Consider the following 19743-nt stretch of genomic DNA (forward strand, 5'->3'; position numbering starts at 1 on the left):
ATGTGTTTGTATGAATGCCTCCACAGATAGGTTGCTCGTTACACGGCCATAATGATAAATGTGTATCAACATAAATATTTTTGTACAATAACTAACACTCCACAATGTTACCAATTTCTGTTTCTATCATTCACTGTGTGCTTCATTGTTTACTCTTTGCCGGCATGCTCAGAAAATTTTAAACAAATTCATTGTTTTTTGTATAATGACAGAAAAGAATAGAAGATGCACCAGGCAAGAATGCAGTGGAACTAAAAATAAAAGCGATTGTGTTTTGACAGACAATAAAAAAATTCCAAAATGAATCTTCCAGAACTGCTTGACAGATTAAAACTGTGCACCAAACCAGGCCTCGAGCCTGGAACCTGGCATTTCTCTGACGACACTGTTACCAACAGAGCTTACAACCTGCATCACAGCTCTCCTTATACCAGTACCTCTCTCTTACATTCCATATTTCACAGAAGTTTTTCTGCATACTTTGTGAGATGAACAAGAATATAGCTATGGGAGCAGGTCATGAGTTGTGTAGGGATTGGTCAGTGGGCATGAGCATTAACCACAAATATTCAAGTTCCAGGTTTGATTCCTAGTCTGACACATTGTCTTTTTAATCTGTAAAAAACTTTCATAAAGAAATTCTAAAAGACATAACATTTAAGAACCCTTCTAGAATTTCATATGACCATAGACTATTGAGATGCACTCTACAAATAGCTGTACAGTGTGTTGCAGAAGGAATGGTCAGGGTTAGGATGGGAATGCTCATTTGAAGCAGTAAACTCCATATGAACATGTGTCCTATTGCAAATGGTTTCCAAAATAGAATATATCAATGTACATTTGTTTTTTGGCAAGTGACATGGATGCATGTTTGTGTTTTTGGTATACATGTTGAATAACTCAGATAAAAAAGCAGTAGTGTCATATCTCAATAAAGAATTTGAAACTTTCAACACAGGGCAGGAGCATGCAGAAGAACCATGTCCCAAGTGGACTGAGACCTGCTGGGTAGATACGTACCCAGTAGAACAGTTCATAATGGGAGGGACCCTCCGTGGTATACAATCACTGTAAAGAATCTTGTAAAGAAACAGAGACCACTGCATAATAGACAGAAAACAAAGCATAGGAGTGTAGGTAGAGAGATACTGAATTAAACATGTTTTGTTGTCAAGAAGCTTTCACCGACTACCGTAGCAGAATATTGTCAAAAGATCTTTCACGAAACCCAAAGAAATTCTGGTCCTATGTGAAGGCTGTTAGTATCGCCAAAGTTACTGACAAAGCAGGAACTGAAACTGAGAGTAGTGAAGCAAAAGCTGAAATGCTTAACTCCATTTCCAAACATTACTTTACAATGGAAAACTCAGGAGTGTTGCTCCAATTTAATCTTTGTGACACTGAAAAGATGGGGGAAGTAAGTGTTTGTTTCAGTGGTGTTCTTCAAGGCCCGATGGAATCGCCATCAGGTTGTGTACTGAATTTGCAGCTGAGTTAGCCCCTCTTCCAACTTAATCTCCTGTAAATCCCCCAGACAAAAAACTGTGCCCATTATTTCAAAGATAGCACAGTTCACACAAATTTACAAGAAACATTGTGCAAGTGATCCCCAACACTACAATCCAGTATCTTTGACACTGATTTGTTGTAGAGTCTTGGAACATATTCTGACCTCAAACATAATGAGATATCTCAAACAGAATTACCTCCCCCGTGCCAGCCAACACGGATTCCGAAAACATCGATCGTGAGAAATCCATATCTCACTCTTCTCACGAATTACCAAAAGCTTTGGATCAAGGTAGTCAGGAAGAGGCTCCATTTCTTGATTTCCAAAATGCATTTGACTCAGTACCACATCAATGCTTTATGTCAAAAGCACCGACCACATGGGGTGTTAAGCAAAATTTGTGACCAGATTGAGAATTTTTTGGTAGGAAGGATGTAGCATGTTATCTTGGATGGAGAGTCATCATCAGATGTAGAAGTTGCTTCAGGTGCACCCCAGGGAAGTGTGTTAGGAGCTCTGCTGTTCATTTTGTATATTAATGACCTTGCAGACAATATTGATAGTAAAATCAGGATTTTTGCAGGTGAAGCAGTTATCTATAATGAAGGATAATGTGAAAGAAGCTGCATAAATATCAGATCAGATCTTGGTTGGATTTCAAAGTGGTGCAGAGATTGGCAACTTTCTTTAAACATTCAGAAATGAAAAACTGCACACATCACAAAACAAAGAAACAAAAATGTTGTACCCTATAACTGTACTATCAATGAGTCACAATTGGAATAAACCAGCTCCTACAAATGCCTAGGTATAACACTTTGTAGGGATATGAAATGGAATGATCACATAGGTGCAGTCACAGGGAAAGTAGGTGGTTGGCATCCATTTACTGGTAGAATACTGAGGTAATGCAGTCAGTCTGAAAAGGAGATGGCTTACAAAACACTCATGCGATTCATTCTAGAATATTGCTTAACTGTGTGGAACCCCTATGAAATAGAACTTCATCTCAGAGTAGCACTTGCAACATATATCACTAATTATTTGCTGGGTGTATTCCAATCTCTGTCTTCCTGTACAATTTTTACCCTCTACAGCTCCCTGTAGTAGTACCATGGGAGTAATTCCATGATGTCTTAACAGATTTTGTACCATCTTGTCCCTTCGTCTTGTCATTGTTTTCCATATATTCATTTCCTCGCTGATTCTGTGGAGAACCTTTCTGCCTGTGCTAGTCTGCTTTTTATGTCCTCCTTGCTCCGTCCACCATTGGTTATTGTGCTGCCTAGGTAGCAGAATTCCTTAACTTCATTTACTTCATGATCGCTAGTCCTGATGTTAAGTTTATGACTGTTCTCATTTTTGCTGCTACTCATTACTTTCGACAGATCTGTAATTCTTTTTCACTTTCACTGAGGATACCAGTGTCATCAGCAAATCATATCATTGATATCCTTTCACCCTGCATTTTAATTACGCTCACTGAACCTTTCTTTTATTCCTACTGTTGCTTCTTCTACGTATATATTGTACAGTAGACTACATCCCTCTCTTACACTCTTTTCAATCCAAGCATTTTATTTTTGGTCTTCTACTTTTATTATTCCTTCTTGGCTCTTGTACATATTGTATGCTACCCATCTTTCCCTACAGCTTATCCTTATTTTTCTCAGAATTTCAAACACCTTCCATGTGACATTGTTTAACATTTTTTCCAAGTTGACAAATCCTATGAACATGTCTTGGTTATTCTTTAGTCTTGCTTCTATTATCAACCACAATGTCAGAATTGCCTCTCTGGTGACTTTATTTTTGCTAAAGCCAAAGTGATTGCCAACTGACACAGCCTCAATTTTCTTCTCCTTTCCACAGTGTATTGTTCTTGTCAGCAACTTGGATGCATGAGCTGTTAAGCTGATTGGGTGATAATTCTCATAGTTGTGGGCTTGTGCAACCTTTGAAATTTCATTTTGTTCCCACTTCCTCCAATGATCATAGAAATTCTGATGGAATGTTATCTATTCCATCTGCCTTATTTGATCTTAAGTCTTCAAAAGCTCTTTTAAATTTTGATTTCTAATAACGGATCCCCTATCTCTTCCCTGTTGACTCATGTTTCTTCTTCTATCACGTCATCAGACAAGGTTTCCCCCATTATACAGGCCTTAAATGTACTCTCTCCACCTATCTACCCTCTCTTCTGCATTTAACAGTGGAATTCCCATTGCCCTCTTAATGTTGCCACCCGTGCTTTTAATTTCACCACCGGCCGGAGTGGCCAAGCAGCTCTAGGCGTTACAATCTGGAACCGCGCGACCGCTACGGTCGCAGTTTTGAATCCTGCCTCGGGCGTGGATGTGTGTGATGTCCTTAGGTTATTTAGGTTTTAGTAGTTCTAAGTTCTAGGGGACTGATGACCACAGCAGTTAAGTCGCATAGTGCTCATAGCCATTTGAACCTTTTTTTTTCTTCCCATAGCCATTTGAACCTTTTTTTTTTAATTCACCAAAGGTTGTTTTGACTTTTCTGTATGCTGAGTCAGTCCTTCTGACAATCATTTCTTTTTCAATTTCTTCACATTTGATATGCAGCCATATCACCTTAGCCTTCATCCACTTCCTATTTATATAATTCCTAAGTGACTTGTATTCCTGTATGCTTGAATTTCCTTGAACATATTTGTACGTCCTTCTTTCATCGAGCAACTGAAGTATTTCTTCTGTTACCAAGGTTTCTTCACAGTTATCTTCTTTGTACCTATGTTTTTCCTTCCAGCTTCTGTGGTTGCCTGTTTAGGGATGTCCTTTCCTTTTCAACCGAACTGCCTACTGAGCTATTCCTTTTCACAGTAACTATAGCCTTAGAGAACTTCAAGCATATCTCGTCTTTCCTTAGTATTTCTGTATCCTGTTTCTTTGCGCATTGATTATTTCTGACTAATCTCTCAAACTTTAGCCTACTCTTCATCATTACTAAATTTTGAACTAAGTCTATATCTGCTCCTGTGTACACATTACAATCTAATATCTGATTTTGGAATCTCTGCCTGACCATGATATCTAACTGAAATCTTCCCATGTCTCCCAGCTTTTACCAAGTTTACCTGCCCCTCTTGTGATTCTTGAACAAAGTATTCACTGAAATTTACTGCAAAATTCAATTAATCCATTTCCTCTCTCATTCCTAGTACCAGGCCCGTATTCTCGCGAAACCCGTTCTTCTGTTCCTTCCTTACAACTGTGTTCCAGTCTCCCATGCCTATTACATTTTCATCTCCCTTCGCATACTGAGTTATCTGTTCAGTGCCCTCCTATACTATCTCTCTCTCTCTCTCTCTCTCTCTCTCTCTCTCTCTCTCTCTCTCTCTCTCTCCATCTTCAGCTTGCGACACCAGCATGTGTACGTAACTGTCATTGTTAGTTTGCTGTTGATTCTGACAGGGACAACCCTATCACTGAACTGCCCCACTCTCTCTCCGCCATACATTCCTATTCATAACGAATCCTACTACTGTTGATACTGCTCTATACTCATCTGACCAGATATCCTTGACTTGACTCCATTTCATTTCACTAACCCCAGTATATCCAGATTGAGCCTTTTCAAGATTTTCTAGCTTCCCCATCATGTTCAGAATTCTGATATTCCATGCACAGACTCATAGAATGTTATTCTTTTGTTGGTTATTCATCTTTTTTCACATGGTCACCTTCCTCTTGGGAGTCCCCTCCAGCAGTACTGAATGTGAGACTGGTCTAGAATACTTTTCCAATGGAGAGAGCATCATGACACTTTTTCAGATATGGGTACACATTATGTGTCTGTAATGCAGTGGTTTCCATTGCCCTCTGCATTCTCATGCCAATGATCATTGCTAATTCTTCCACCTTTAGGGGCATTACCCACCTTAAAGGCAAGAGAGTGCCCCGAACCTCTGTATACTTCTCTCCCCTCTTTGACAGGGCCGTTGGCTGAATCAGGGCAACTTCTTATGCTCAAAGTCTTTGGCTGCCATTGCTGATGATTTTTATTCAAAATGTAAGTGGTGGTGTGGTTCGAACCTAGGACCAAGGATGTTTTGATAACTAATCAAAGATGCTACCCTTAGACCAAGGCTGCAACTAGCAGGGGATAAGAAGGACAGCACGAATGGTTACAGGTTTGTTTGACCTGTGGAAGAGTGTCACAGAGATACTGAAGAATCTGAACTGGCAGACTCTTGAAGATACCCATTAACTATCTTCAGAAAACCTACTCACAAAGTTTTAGGAACTGATGATGACTTTGTGAATATACTACAACTCCCTACGTATCACTCACATAGGGACCATGAGGACAAGATTAGATTGATTGCAGTTTCATGGGGGTATTTAACCCTTCTACTACCAGGGCTTTTTTCTCTCACTAAGTACCACTGGGGTCGTATAGACCCCATGGAATTTACATTCGATGTACTGGCAGTATTTTAATGAACTAACATAAAAACATAAATTACAGTTGCTCAGTGTAACATTAATAATGATAGTTTCATAGCTCTTACATTCAAGAAATAAAAGGAAATTTAGATTGGTGGTATATCGACACCTGTGGTACTCAGTGCAGAGAGAGAGAGAGAGAGAGAGAGAGAGAGAGAGAGAGAGAGAGAGAGAGAGAGAGAGAGAGAGAGAGGGGGGGGGGATATCTTATATTTGGAGGAGGGGAAGCTTTTAAAAACAAGGGAGATATGATTTTCAGTGTGCTTATGGGGTCATATTGACCCAAATGGTACTCGCTGCAGAAACCAGGAATAAAACTTAATGTATTGTAAATATAAAAATTAACAAAAACATCATTGGATACAATTGACTTAAAGGAAGAAAATTGTGTATTTTGAATATATATATTTCCAGTGTGCTTATGTATCAGATTGACCCCAATACTACAAGAAGGGTTAAACACTGTTCCCACACTTCATATGCTAATGGAATGAGAAGAAACCCTGTGACGTATGCAATTCACAGTGGTTTTGTAGAATGCGGATGTAGATGTATATGTTAGCCCATTGAATGCACAATTATCGTTGATGTGTTCTGAGTGAAGTAGTGAGAGAGACTGAGAGAGTATGAGAAAGAAGCATCAGTTAACCGTGTTTGTACATATGCTGGGTAAAATGCCATGTATCTAAACTAATGAAGAATATGCAGATATGGTGTATTTTTGTGGCACCTGCAGTGGTAGTGCTCCTGCAGCTGTCAAAGAATACCATTGGCGTTTTCCATCAAGTTTAACATCTGATCATAGAGTTTTCAGCACATTGTGTGAAACAGATATTCTTCCATGTTCCCATTTTTCTTCTCGACATGTAGTTCAACAACCTTTGCAGGAACAGCAACACATTGTTAAAATGGTGCAGCATAGTCCTACTACTGGTACATGACAATTTTCTGCTTGTATGAATGTCCATAAACACACGAATGGTAAACAGTACATGCAGAAAACTTGTATCCATTTCTGATACAGTGTATCCACAATCTTCGTGTTGGTGACACTGCCACATGACTTGAATTTTGTCATTGGTTAGATGACAATCATCCTTTTCTTTCATTAATACTACTCACTAATGCAGCCACATTTACATGGAATGGAATCAACAACACACTTCATAATCGTCAGTGGGCACAGGAAAACCTACACACTGCAATGGAAACTAATTTCCAAGTTTGTTTTTTGAACAATGATTGATGCAGCATGATCAGTAACATTTTAGAAGAGTGAATGATGGGACAGAATTACTTGGATTTTTTGGAAAATTCATTTGTTGAACACCTTGAGAAAATTCCTTTAGCCATGTGGACTGCAATGTACTTTCAACATGATGGTGGCCCTCAACATTGTACCCAACTTATGAGAGAACATCTCAACCACGCTTACCCAAATCACTGCATTGGTTGTGGTAGTACAATTAATTGACTACAAAGATTGCCAAACCCTACGCCATTAGATTTTTGTTTAGGGAGTTGAATGAATTCTGAGGTGTACAAATGAAAGGTGAATGCAGAAGATGAACAGCTTGGTCACATCATGGAGGCTTCTGCCCTCATTAGGGAACAAACAGAGGCACTCAGACAAGCAGCACAACACATTCTCCAGAGAGTGCACAAGTGCTTTGAAGTTGATTGTGGGTTATTCAGCCATTTATTGTGAGCTGTACAACAGCTCTAATGTAGCGTGTACAATAATCCTTAGAGGTGAGTGTGTTAAAAGTATGTATTTTTCAATTGATATTTTGTAAAATGCATGTTGCAATGTTTAGTACCTGTTGCACATGTGTAAGCCTGACTGCATATCAAAGAATACAGAAAATACATAACAGTGTGCATTATGTGTCAGAAGCCATTGAGAATAGGGCATATTTCCATATTCAGTTTTCAGCTTCAGTTGATTGTTCATCTTATATCCCTGAATATTGACTACTCCTCCTGGGACAGACTGTAGACCAAAGCAAAAAGCAAAGCTTCACGTTATGGCCCAGACTGGCTAATCTGGACCAACCAATTGCCATGTCATCCTCTGCCAGTTCTGTCATTTGGATGCAGTATGGAAGTGCAGTGGATCAAAACACAGGGCTCCTGGTCGTTGTTGGCTTTCTTGACCTTGGAGGCACTACTTCTCAATCAAGTAGTTCCCTCAGTACCATGAGGCTCAGTTCGCCCTGTTCCAGTCCTACCACCAAGGAAAAGTCCCTGGCAGCACTGGGAATCGAACCCAGGTCCTTCACATGGAAGCCAACATATTGAGGTGGATAAATAGATATGTGTTAGAAAGAAACTGGGAGTAGGTGGTCAAAAAAGTATATTATTAGAATTTATTTAAGAAAGTGTTGTACTGGATCAAATTAAGCAAGTAATTCAGCATCTTAGAAAATATGGACACAATAAAAGCCAACAATTATTTGATGGAGGTATTTAAGCAAATAGCTAAATGAGTTGTAGGTATGAAGAAGGCAAGTCTAAAAAAATGTCAATTGAAACAAGGTAATTATTAAAGAAAAATGAGAGTTTCACAAGGACAATAATATCATAATAGAATATGCTATATAAAACAGAATTATTTGGAAATGCCTTCACAAGAATGTGAGAAGATCTGTTTAAAATTTGAAATGGAAGTGATCGAAATCCATAAGAGGATGAAGGAATAAAATAGAAAATTCAGTTGGGTCAACATCACATCTCACCAGTTATGATGGCAGCTGTCAAACTAATTAACAACCATATGAAAAATTCTTTAGATGTCTATATAACTGAACTGACAAATGGGAAACAAAGACATTTAATTATGAAAATAATGGCATTCTGGAAATTAGTAGTTGATGGCGTGTAAAAGACTATTTGAAGTATGAAAAAACAGAAGGGCCAAGAGGTGCCAGTATGTCAGCAGAAATTATTAAATCTGGAGGAAAACTAATACAGTAACAAACTTGTAGAATTAATTACAGAATGCCTGCATATTGTAACAAATCTCTGTAACTTTAACAATGCTTAAGTCTTGCATTTCACAAGATAAAATACAAACAAGACACACAGCAAGATATAACAGTGACTGTCAACAGGATAGTGGAAAATTCAGATTTGTAAGACATGTCAGAAAAGGAGATTCCATTTCTAATCTCATCTGTTTTTGAGGAAGCTCAGATCCTTTGACTGAGATAACAAAGAAGGAGTACAAGTGTGTGATATAAAAAAAAAGATAAATTAAAACTAGCATGGATTGGTTTTTATAAACTAAATGTCATCCAGTGTGCCAGAAACAGAAAGTTTACAATATTGTCTTACAAGTTTTGACTTATGGCAGCACCCTTGTGATTCCTCACTGAGCAGTGAAGAGATGCATGTTTGGAATTATTAAACAAGACAATTAAACATAGAAATGTATTTTGAAACTAACTAGACTGGAAAACACAATTGTGGTGTAAATGAAAATGAAATAGTGATGTGGAGAACACTTAGTCAGGCAGTGGATAGTAGATGGACCTAGGAAAAGACCAAAGTATAAACCTAATGGAATGTGGGTAGATGAGGTTAGAGAAAGTACCACAGTAACTAAAGCTCTTTGAAGCCTTTGTCGGACAGTAGATGTTAAAAGGTCGATTATGGTGGTGGTATATTAACTCAACAGCCAAGTGTCAGAATACAAATTCAAAGCTTTATACCCCCATATCTCTCTCTCTCTCTCTCTCTCTCTCTCTCTCTCTCTCTCTCTCTCTCTCTCTCTCTATCCCTCCCCCTCCTGCCCTTTCTGCATGCCTTTGGCCTCTAACAGTGGTATGTTTATGATGGATATTTCAAGTAGCATCACCATTTAGAGACAATATTATATCATAATTAACCTTATAGCTACTACTGGGCAGCCAAAATAGAAGCCTGTGTGAAATATCCATTTTACCTCTCTTCCTGTTTCCTTCTTCTGAAACTGCCATTGAAAGACCCTTCCCTCAGCCCATAACTGTAAAAGCATGCTGTTACGACAATCTCACTTCTATTACAGTAGTAGCATAATGAAATAAGTATTATCTAACAGATCCCTGCTGTTAATTTTTTTGGCAACACTGTACTTGATTTACTTGGCTGCCACTGCATGACTCACTCAGATTTAACAACACAGCTGTAACTGCTACACCACTACAGTATTACTAAATTGTAATATTTTTGCATTGTATGTCGAAGTGCTATTCTGTTTGTGATGCTACCATTCCTTTTCTTTCAATTAGTCCTTTCCTAATTAGGAATTACCTGCGTTTCACAGTGCACCATCGGACATTGGAAAGTTAACAGCCACGTGCTGTATCTGCTCATTAATACTTTCATCAAAGTACAGTTTATTATGTGATTGTGCATATAAGCTAGTGCACAAATAAATATAAGTAATTTGAATTTTGATTGCATAGAGATGGAAACATTATCTGAACCATTCACTGTTTCATCATTTTGAGATGACTGTACAAGAAACCTTAGCGTAACCCATAAAACAATATAATAAAATCATTTGAATCTATCTACACTTAAGTACATGAACCATCATAATATGAAAAACACTTCAGTAAGTATAAGGAATTACTACCCAGAAGATAATTGTACAGTTAACCTGCTTTGGGCTGAAGGCTCAGTGCACACTGTGGTGGTTGGTGTTTTAATCAGAAACTTTTAACTTATTTATTTATAAGTTGTTACTGTCTGCAAAAGTAAGTGAAAGTTCACTTTATTGTAATGATATGATAATAGTGAATATAGTGAATGTAATTTTTATGACATTCCTTGATACTTTAAAAATATTAGAATTCTGTCACATGCAAAAAGATGTACCATTTCCCTGATTTCAGTTACGACAATGCCTACTCTTTGTAATATAGAATTTGGCATATTATCTTTTGATGACTACTTCTTGGCATAGTTCACAGCTAGATGATATTTTAGGTGGAGAAAGGTATATCTTTAGAATTATGAGTGCTGATCATCTTTTGATGTTATAAATTGCTTTTCCATGCTATTACTTTGTTCTAGTAACTGTTGTTGAACTTGGGAAATATTAGTTAAGGGCAACACAAGTTTGAAATCACTCACACTGTATGAATAAAAGCACACTTTAACTTTCAGTAATGGCTGCTGTCCGGCTTGTTCACAGTTTCTGATAACATTCGGAATAAAAACATTTCGATGTTCAGTTGCTGTGCTGAGCTTTAAGTTTGCTTCCATTGAAAATGCCACATAAATTTCTAACAGCAGTACCACTTTAACTTATGGCTCTTGAAGGTAGCTTGCACCACTTACAAGCTGCTGAATACATAATATGAGATGCTAGTCAGCATCCATTGGAAGCCTTTCAATGTCCATATTAATGTTGTGATACTGGCTCCTCATTATATGCAAATATAGAGCCACAGTTAATCCACTTTGTCATTGTACAGCTATTGAACATACTACCTTTTCACAAGTAGCATTATTAATACAGTTTGTCGAGGCACTATACTGTCTGCTCACTCATTTTTACAGAAGTGGCTTTGCACTATGAATCTTAAGAACAGACATCTTTCTATCACTCCTAAAGAACAACTTCATAAGCGAGACACAAAGACTAATGAAAAAGGTGGGCTTACATAGTGTCCTTTGTCCCACCATCTTACTTTGTCACATCCAAATAATCCTAATCGTTTCTCTCTCTTTAAATATGTAATTCTTTTTACAATATTATTTAGTTCTTTGTTTTACATGTAACAAAACCAACATTTTGACAAATAATTAATTGTATATACTACACAGAAAAGAATGCCTTATATTACATATTTTTCTCACTAGGTGGCAACATCCTTCAGTACAGTTCTTAGCATGTGATGTCACTCTGCCTTATTTCATATTATTTCCACTAGATGACATATGCTTATGTTTAATTTTGACACTCACTTTCAGACAGATCGTCTGGTCTACATGAGTGCCATCTCATGAAGTAAACATCATTTTTGAGGTAACGATAATCGGTATGCATACATGTATCATTACATATTCTTTTTAGGGCTTTCATATTCCGCTGACTGAATTTTAGAGTGAGAATATGACAGTGGGAGTGCTTTTCATAGAAAAACTCAACTTTCGTTGCTCTCAGTGATAAGTGAAGCAGTTTATAAACTGTATCAAAGCAAGAGCATGTTATCCTCAATGTGTCCAATAAAACACTTCAGTTTTCAAACCAGTCATCATGTTGCTGATCTTTGTTATATTTAATTACAGCAATATGGTAACAGGTTAGTTATAATACACCAAGCCCTTTTGTTTCAACAGCAGTATGTTGAATGAGCTGAGTTTTTAAAACTTCTTTATTGTGTGGCCCACTTCTCAGACTGTTATGGACAAGATTTTATGCATTTCTGTAACGATATCTTGTGACCTTATGTGATAAATAGTTACGACTTTTTTCAGTTCTGATTTCTCTTCATCTAATTATGTGTCGATGGTGTACATTAAACAAAGATTACAGTACACATTTTAAATTAATTTATTTTAAATTTGAGTGCTTGGAACAAAGTCGTTACTCTTGCCACTACATTATCGTCATCACATCATCAACAAGAACAAGTTATGCTTTCAACTTAGCATACAGTCCATTACATTTATCATTAGAGCATTGTTTTAATCATAAGGCTTTTCTTAAATTTTGGAAATAGAAATTATTTATAAACTAGTATATGTTAAGTCTTTCAGTTTGTTAAACAATAGTGTAGGGCATGTATCTTGTTTGTCTCTTGTCATATCTTAAGCTTATTTTGTATGTCCACAAACATATGTGTATGTATACATATTTATTAACATATATTTCTTTCTTTCCTTCTGCAGAGCATGGAAGTATCATCACCTCCAGGAACTACTGTTGGATATATTCAGCAAGAATGGAGCATTCTGTCACCTCAGTTTAGCATAAAGAATGCAGCTGGTGATGTTGTGCTGAGGATTGAAGGCCCAATTTGCACATACAGTATTTGTGGTGATGTAGAATTTAAGGTAATGTCAAACTTGTCAAATCTGGCCATCGGATTAAGAGATGCTGCACGTGTGCTATCTACGTAGATGTTTCCAACAACTTCAGTACTCTAGAGACGATGGAATAAAGTGTACAGAAAATATAAGTAGTTAAGCAACAGGTCTAACAGGACAGAAAAAACACATGTTAAGGCTAGTAGTATTCAGAAGGCGAAAGACCAAAAAAGGCACTTCTGCTAAGGCATCTTCACGGGAGGGTAATGTCAGAAGGAGTACAAAACTTACTGTGTGTAGTGAACATCAAATAGCTAGTATTTTCTTGCCAAGTGAAGGTTCTGCAAAGTCATCTCTGATTTAGGCTTTCTGGAGACAGTTCTCCATTGGGAAGATATTTTAATGATGTTTGAGGGAAGGGGATTTGACTGTAGCCTTATATAAATGATGACATGATGTAAGTCGCTGAGAATGCTCCTTACACTAATATGAATTTTCTCTCTCTCTCTCTCTCTCTCTCTCTCTCTCTCTCTCTCTCTCTCTCTCTCTCTCTGTTGGCGATATTACAAGCCGTGGATGAAACACACTGTCAGATGAATAAATGTAATATATGCTAAAAGGATGGAGTAATTATACATGAATCTGACTGATGTAATGCTTAAAACCACATATGCCATCATCTGTATCTGAGCATTTTAGTAGGAGTAAAAATATTTTCTATATAAACTGTGTTCCATGTCTACAGTTTAGAATGGAGTGTTCATTCTAGTGCAGAAGTTTTTTACAGGTTGCCAGCAGACACCAAGCACACTATTATACAGTCAGATCTTAATAAAGATTTCATAGTGGTTCAGAGATTGGCAACTTGCTTTAATGTTAAAGTTGTGCTCTTCACTAAATGCAGAAAAGTAGACTACAATATTAGTGAGTCACTGTTGGAATCAGTCAACTCATACAAATACCTCGGTAACAATTTGTGGAAATATGAAATGTATTGATCACATATGCTCAATAATAGGTAAAGCTGTGTGACAGACTTTGATTCATTGGTAGAATATTGGGAAAAAGTTGTTGGCATACAAGGGAGACTATTTACAGCACACAAATGTGCCTGTATTAGAGAAGAATGAAAAATGCTCCTATCATAGCACAAAAAAGGTAAATATGTCCAGGACAAAAAAGATGAATACATTCTGGATGGATGGGGTTATGGATACAAGAGAAGGGAACTATGTAGCTTTTCAACTTATCTGGCGGCTTCAAAGATATTTAAATCGAAACATCTACACATATTTGCACGTTTTTACTTCTTTCGTTAGCTCACATGTCTTATCCCCCCCCCCCCCCCCCAGAAGAACTTTCTTAGCTATTGCATGTATGCTCTTCATTCATATGATATTGTGTATTGTTTACTATGACTGTCAAATCTTCTGGTTTTTGGGCACAAGATCAGAGACTTCATCTTATCAATTGCAAGACGCAGGTGTGCCAACACCTTGCAGCTGAGAGAGCTCATTGAGCTGGGGAAACAGGATTAGATGGTAGTTGGAGGTACACTGATGCACATTCGCCAATTCATATGCAGCAAGGGAAGTCAGACTCAAAATTGTATCAGTAAATTGTCGAAGTATTCATAACGAAGTTCCTGCTCTCCAGGTCAATTCTCATGCTCAAATTATTCTTGGGATCGAAAGATGGCTGGGACCCAAAATGAGAAGTCTGAGATATTTAGCAAGGAATGGAATGTATATTGGAAAGATAGGAGGAAGAGCATTCATTGCAGTTGACAAAAATATTGTTTCTATTGACGTGGAAGTTAAGTGTGACAGTGAAACTATCTGGTTGCATGTAACAGGTGTAGGTGAAACCAAGTTCATTGTTGGATGTATTTACTGGCCAGTCAATTTTCCTGTGACAGTTGTAGGGTCTTGAAGAATGTCTGTATTCAGTAGCTAGTTGGAGGTGACTTTTAACATACAACATAGACCGGGATGTCTGTTGATTCATTTTGAGGAGTACAGACAGACAGACAGACAGACAGTCATGTGAAAATACTTTTGAACATGTTTACTGAAAACTGTCTTGAGCAGCTAGTTCAGCAGTCCACACACAGTGGACATGTCTTGGACCTTGTAGTTACAAAGAGGCAGGACCTTATCGACAACATCAGTACAGAAATGGGTATTAGTGATCATGATGTCACTATAGTAGCTATGGTAACTAAAGTTAATAAATCAGTTAAGAAGGTGAGGATAGTATTTCTGCTAGAAAGAGCAGATAAGCAGCTGTTAGCATCCCACATAAGGAACTGACAGTATTTAGTTCCAGTAAGTTGGATGTAGGGGAGTTATGGGCAGAGTTTCAGCAGATTGTAAATCATGATCTGCAGAATTATGTGCCTGTTCATTCGGTTAAGGATGGAAAAAGACCCACTGTAGGTTTAATAACAAGGTTCAGAAACTGCTGAGGAAGCTGAAAACATCTATGCATGAAGCATGCAGCTATTATCACCGTCACACCTTAGTAAAAGATCTGGCTGAGAACTCAAGAAAATTGTGGTCCTATGTGAAATCACTAAGTGGTTCTAAGGCTTCCACCCAGTCACTTTTCACATGTCATACTGTGAACTCTGGATGAAGGGCAGCAGCAGATTCCATATTTCTAGATTTGCAGAAAACATTTGACCTAGTGCCCCATTTCAGGCTGTTAAAGAAGATACAATCATATAGGCAAAGTTTACAGATTTGTGAGTGGCTTGAAGACATCTTAAGTTATAGAACCGAGTATGTTCTCAATGGTGAATTTTCATCTGAGACAAGAGTATTGTCAGGAGTTCCCCCAGGAAGTGTGATAGGACTACTATTATTCTGTATGTACATTAATGATTTGGTGGACAGGGTAGGCACCAATCTGCAGTTGTCTGCTGATGATGCTGTGGTGTACGGGGAAAGTGTCATCTTTGAGTCACTCTAAGAGCATACAAGATGACAGAAAAATGTCTAGTTGGTGTGATGAATTACAGCGCGTTCTAAATGTAGAAAAATTCAAGTAAATGCGTATGAGTAAGAAAAACAAACCTGTAATGTTTGGATAAGCATTAGTAGTGCCCTGCTTAACACAGTCACATCATTTAAATATCTGGGCATAAAGTTCCAAAGCAATATGAAAAGAAAAGAGCATGGGAGGATTGTGGTAGGAAAGACAAATGGTAAACTTCAGTTTATTGGGGGAATTCTAGGAAAGTGTGGTTCATATAGGATACTAGTGTGACCTGCTCTTGAGTACTGTCCAAGTGTTTTGGGATGCATACTAGGTTGGATTAAAGGAAGACTTCGAAGCAGTTCAGAGGTGCACTGCTAGATTTGTTACTGGTAGGTTTGAACAACATGCAAGTGTTACGGAGATGCTTTGAGAACTCAAATGGGGATCTCTGGAGAAAAGGTGACATTCTTTTCGAGGAACAAACAGTATTGAGAAAATTTTGAGAACCAGCATTAGAAGCTGACTGCATAACAATTCTGTTGCCGCCAACACACATTGCTTCTAAGGACCACAAAGATACTAGAAATTAGGACTCATATGGAGGCAAATAGACAGTCATTTTTTCTTTGTTCTGTATGCGAGTGGAAGAAGAAAGGAAATGATTAGTAGTGGTACAGGGTACCCTCTGCCATGCACCATAAGGTGGATTGCGGAGTATCAGTTTAGATGTAGATGTAGAGCTCATGAAAAAGTGCAAATGTGTCAAGATGTTTTGATTTAAATGTCTTTGAAGCTGCCACAGAAATTGATAAGCTAGTTCCCTTTGTTTAAATCCCTAGGTCTGCTCAGGACATACTCAGCTTTTTTGTGCTACGATAGGGGTATTTTTCATTCTGGTTCCCAACTTCTACTCTACTATAATTTTAACATTAGACTGCCATAGCTTGGCAGCCGATGTAGATTTTTGTTGAGGAGGAGGAGGAGGAGGAGGAGGAGGAGGAGATTAGTGTTTAACATTCCGTCAACAACAAACTCGGATTGAGGAAGAATGGGGAAGGAAAGCGGCCATGTCCTTTCTAAGGAACTATCACGGCATTTGCCTTAAGCAGTTTAGGGAAATCGTGGAAAACCTAAATCAGCTTGGTCAGATGTGGGGTTGAACCATTATCCTCCCTAGATTTTGTTGAGTCCAGTGACAACTGATAAGGTGTAGGCTATTTATTGCCTTTCAAACCATGTTCTTTATATCATGTCAATGGATAAGGCTCTCACAAAACAAGACAAACATTAGTTACATATATTTGTCTACCTCAATACAAAATTTGAACCAGACTGAAACACAGATCTGTCACAAGTAAAAAAAAAACTCACAAAACGTGTGTTTTTGCGTATATAATCCAAATGAAGCTAGATTTTTGAAAGCAAGATTTCAATTTTTTCTTAATGACTTTACTTCATTATATCCAGGCAATGGATAAAGATTATTTGATTCAAAAAAGATCGCTTAGAGTGTTTCCATTTATCTTATTTAGTGCAGAGTTTGAACTGATTCATACAAATTTAAAGTATAGAAGTGGCACACAAAAAGGCCTCCCAGACCAACATAGTTTTTGCACATATTTTCATGTAAAATCCAAAAGGTGCAAATAAAAACTGATTTGCACAATTTGCCTCGGCACCAGCTCCAATTCATTGTTTAAACTATGATTAATATACTGTATCATAGCTACAGTATGACAGGGGTTTGAATGGCTAAACAAATGGCAACCACTCTGGGCTAAACCAAAAACTTTGTACCCCATGTTCCTAGGTCAAATAGGAACTAAAAACAATAACCCACCCAAACTGGGATTCTGCGTGCGGCCTTCTCAAACATATTTGTCACAGCACTGTATCAATACTGATCAAGTGTGTGGAACTCATATGAACTAGGGCTAACTGGAAATATTGAATGTTTGTGAAGAATTGTAGAACATATGATCACAGCTTTGTTTAACTCGTGGGAAAAATTGAAAACTGGAAATTGAAGACTCTTGGAATTAGATGTGGACTATCCCACAAAAGTCTACTTACACAGTTTGAAGGTCTTTTCTTGGAGCATTATGTTCCCCCAGCTGTTTTTAGCTTTCCCAACCTCACAGCAGCAACACCCCATTTAAATGTCTTCTCAATTGCCATCTAGTCCAGTCAGTGAAGGAAAATTAGGGGAAAAAGTTCATGTAGTCATAAATTATTTTACTGTGGTAGAAGGGAGAGTCATGAAAAACATACTAAAAATTGTGATCAGTGGGGAGTGAGAGTGGGGGGGGGGGGGGGGGGGGACTGTTGAAGATCACTTTTTGCATTTTTCTTAAATAACATGAATGCAATTGCTTGTACCAAAAATGTTTCCCAGTACAAAATTAAATTACATTAAATTTCTTACAAAAAAGGCCCTGTCCCTTTTTTCTCTAGGGCTAATATTCTCAGCATTGCAGGGGATGAAAAAATCACAAATAATGAAATATAGTGCTTCAATGGTTTAAATCAATATTTATTGATAAATGAAGTGGGTTAAAAACAAATGTTAAAAATGTGTATTGCATGTAGATGCATTAGAGCCATGTTATGGGATAAATTGTGTTCTGAGTGCATAACAGTGAGGAAAGAATAAGGGTGAAGAGTGGTCATCTTGTGCACCAGCTCTAGCATTCTTCCAGGAAAAGTAATTTCCTCCTCCATGAGCACTGCTTGCTTTTCAGTTTACTATACCTCTCCACCATTTCCTATGTAATTACCTTACGTGAGTTCTCAAAATAGTTTCATTGAGCTCGTGCTGGGGGAAGTGCAAGTAATCATAAATGAATATTACATACACAATGAGATTTTATCCAGAGAGCATATTGGCTATGGCATTAGAGGAATACCTTCATGTTTCACCATGTTACCATGCAAATGAGGTCATAGGATCAGCATTGTTGTGTTAAAAAAAGGAAAGGATTGACAGTGTTGGAAGCCAATTGCAGAAGGAAAGATTAAAGGTTCTCTTATTCCTGCCATTCTAATGGTTATTAATTTCCAGCTCTGTGTAATGGAAGAAATAAACCACATTTAAAATTCCCCTAAATCAAATTCTTGATATTTCTTAATTCATCAACATTGCAAATGGTTATGGAACACTTCCATATCTCATTTGACATCTTTTTTTAATATGGTTAATGAAATGATAACAATACTTCTTGCATTACTGATAATATATAAATGAGGTGGTACCCTCTTCAGCTATACTAGAAATTTGGAAAATAATAATTTTGTTTCCCAAGTGATGCATTTCAATTTTAAAAGCATAAATTACTCACAGATATTCCGGAGAATTTGTTGAATAATGATTGTTAGAGGCATTTATCGAACTATGGAAGAGAGGTGACAGTATGCAGTCCATGGTAACAACACTGTAGATCACTGTTACTATCTAAATTCTAGATCAGGCTCATCCAGACTCTGCTCCTGGGGCGCTAGCACCTTCAATCTCCAGAGGCCAGCGCCCTGGGCGAATTCTTATTTTGTTGCAGTGACCAAGCCGTGTCACTTAGCTGATCATGCCATGACACTGTACATATGCTTTGTACAGAATACATACCACTGCGCCAGCAGCAATCAATCAAAATCATTAATGCGACACAAAGCCGTCAGTCAACAGATGTAAGGCTACAGTGGATAGAGACGGATGGTCAACAAAAGAGAGAGAGAGAGAGAGAGAGAGAGAGAGAG

General features: G+C 37.7%; 1 protein-coding gene across 2 annotated transcripts in view; it reads left to right on the forward strand.

The window, feature by feature from the left end:
* Positions 1 to 19743, forward strand: part of LOC126329509 (phospholipid scramblase 1) — a 142437-nt gene that overhangs the window by 84218 nt on the left and 38476 nt on the right. For both annotated transcript variants that reach the window (XM_049996164.1, XM_049996163.1), the window contains exon 6: positions 12874 to 13038. In XM_049996164.1, the coding sequence (XP_049852121.1) occupies positions 12874 to 13038 (165 nt within the window). The remainder of the gene's footprint in view (positions 1 to 12873; positions 13039 to 19743) is intronic.

This window comes from Schistocerca gregaria, chromosome 2, assembly GCF_023897955.1.
Source record: "Schistocerca gregaria isolate iqSchGreg1 chromosome 2, iqSchGreg1.2, whole genome shotgun sequence".
Lineage (NCBI taxonomy): Eukaryota > Metazoa > Arthropoda > Insecta > Orthoptera > Acrididae > Schistocerca > Schistocerca gregaria.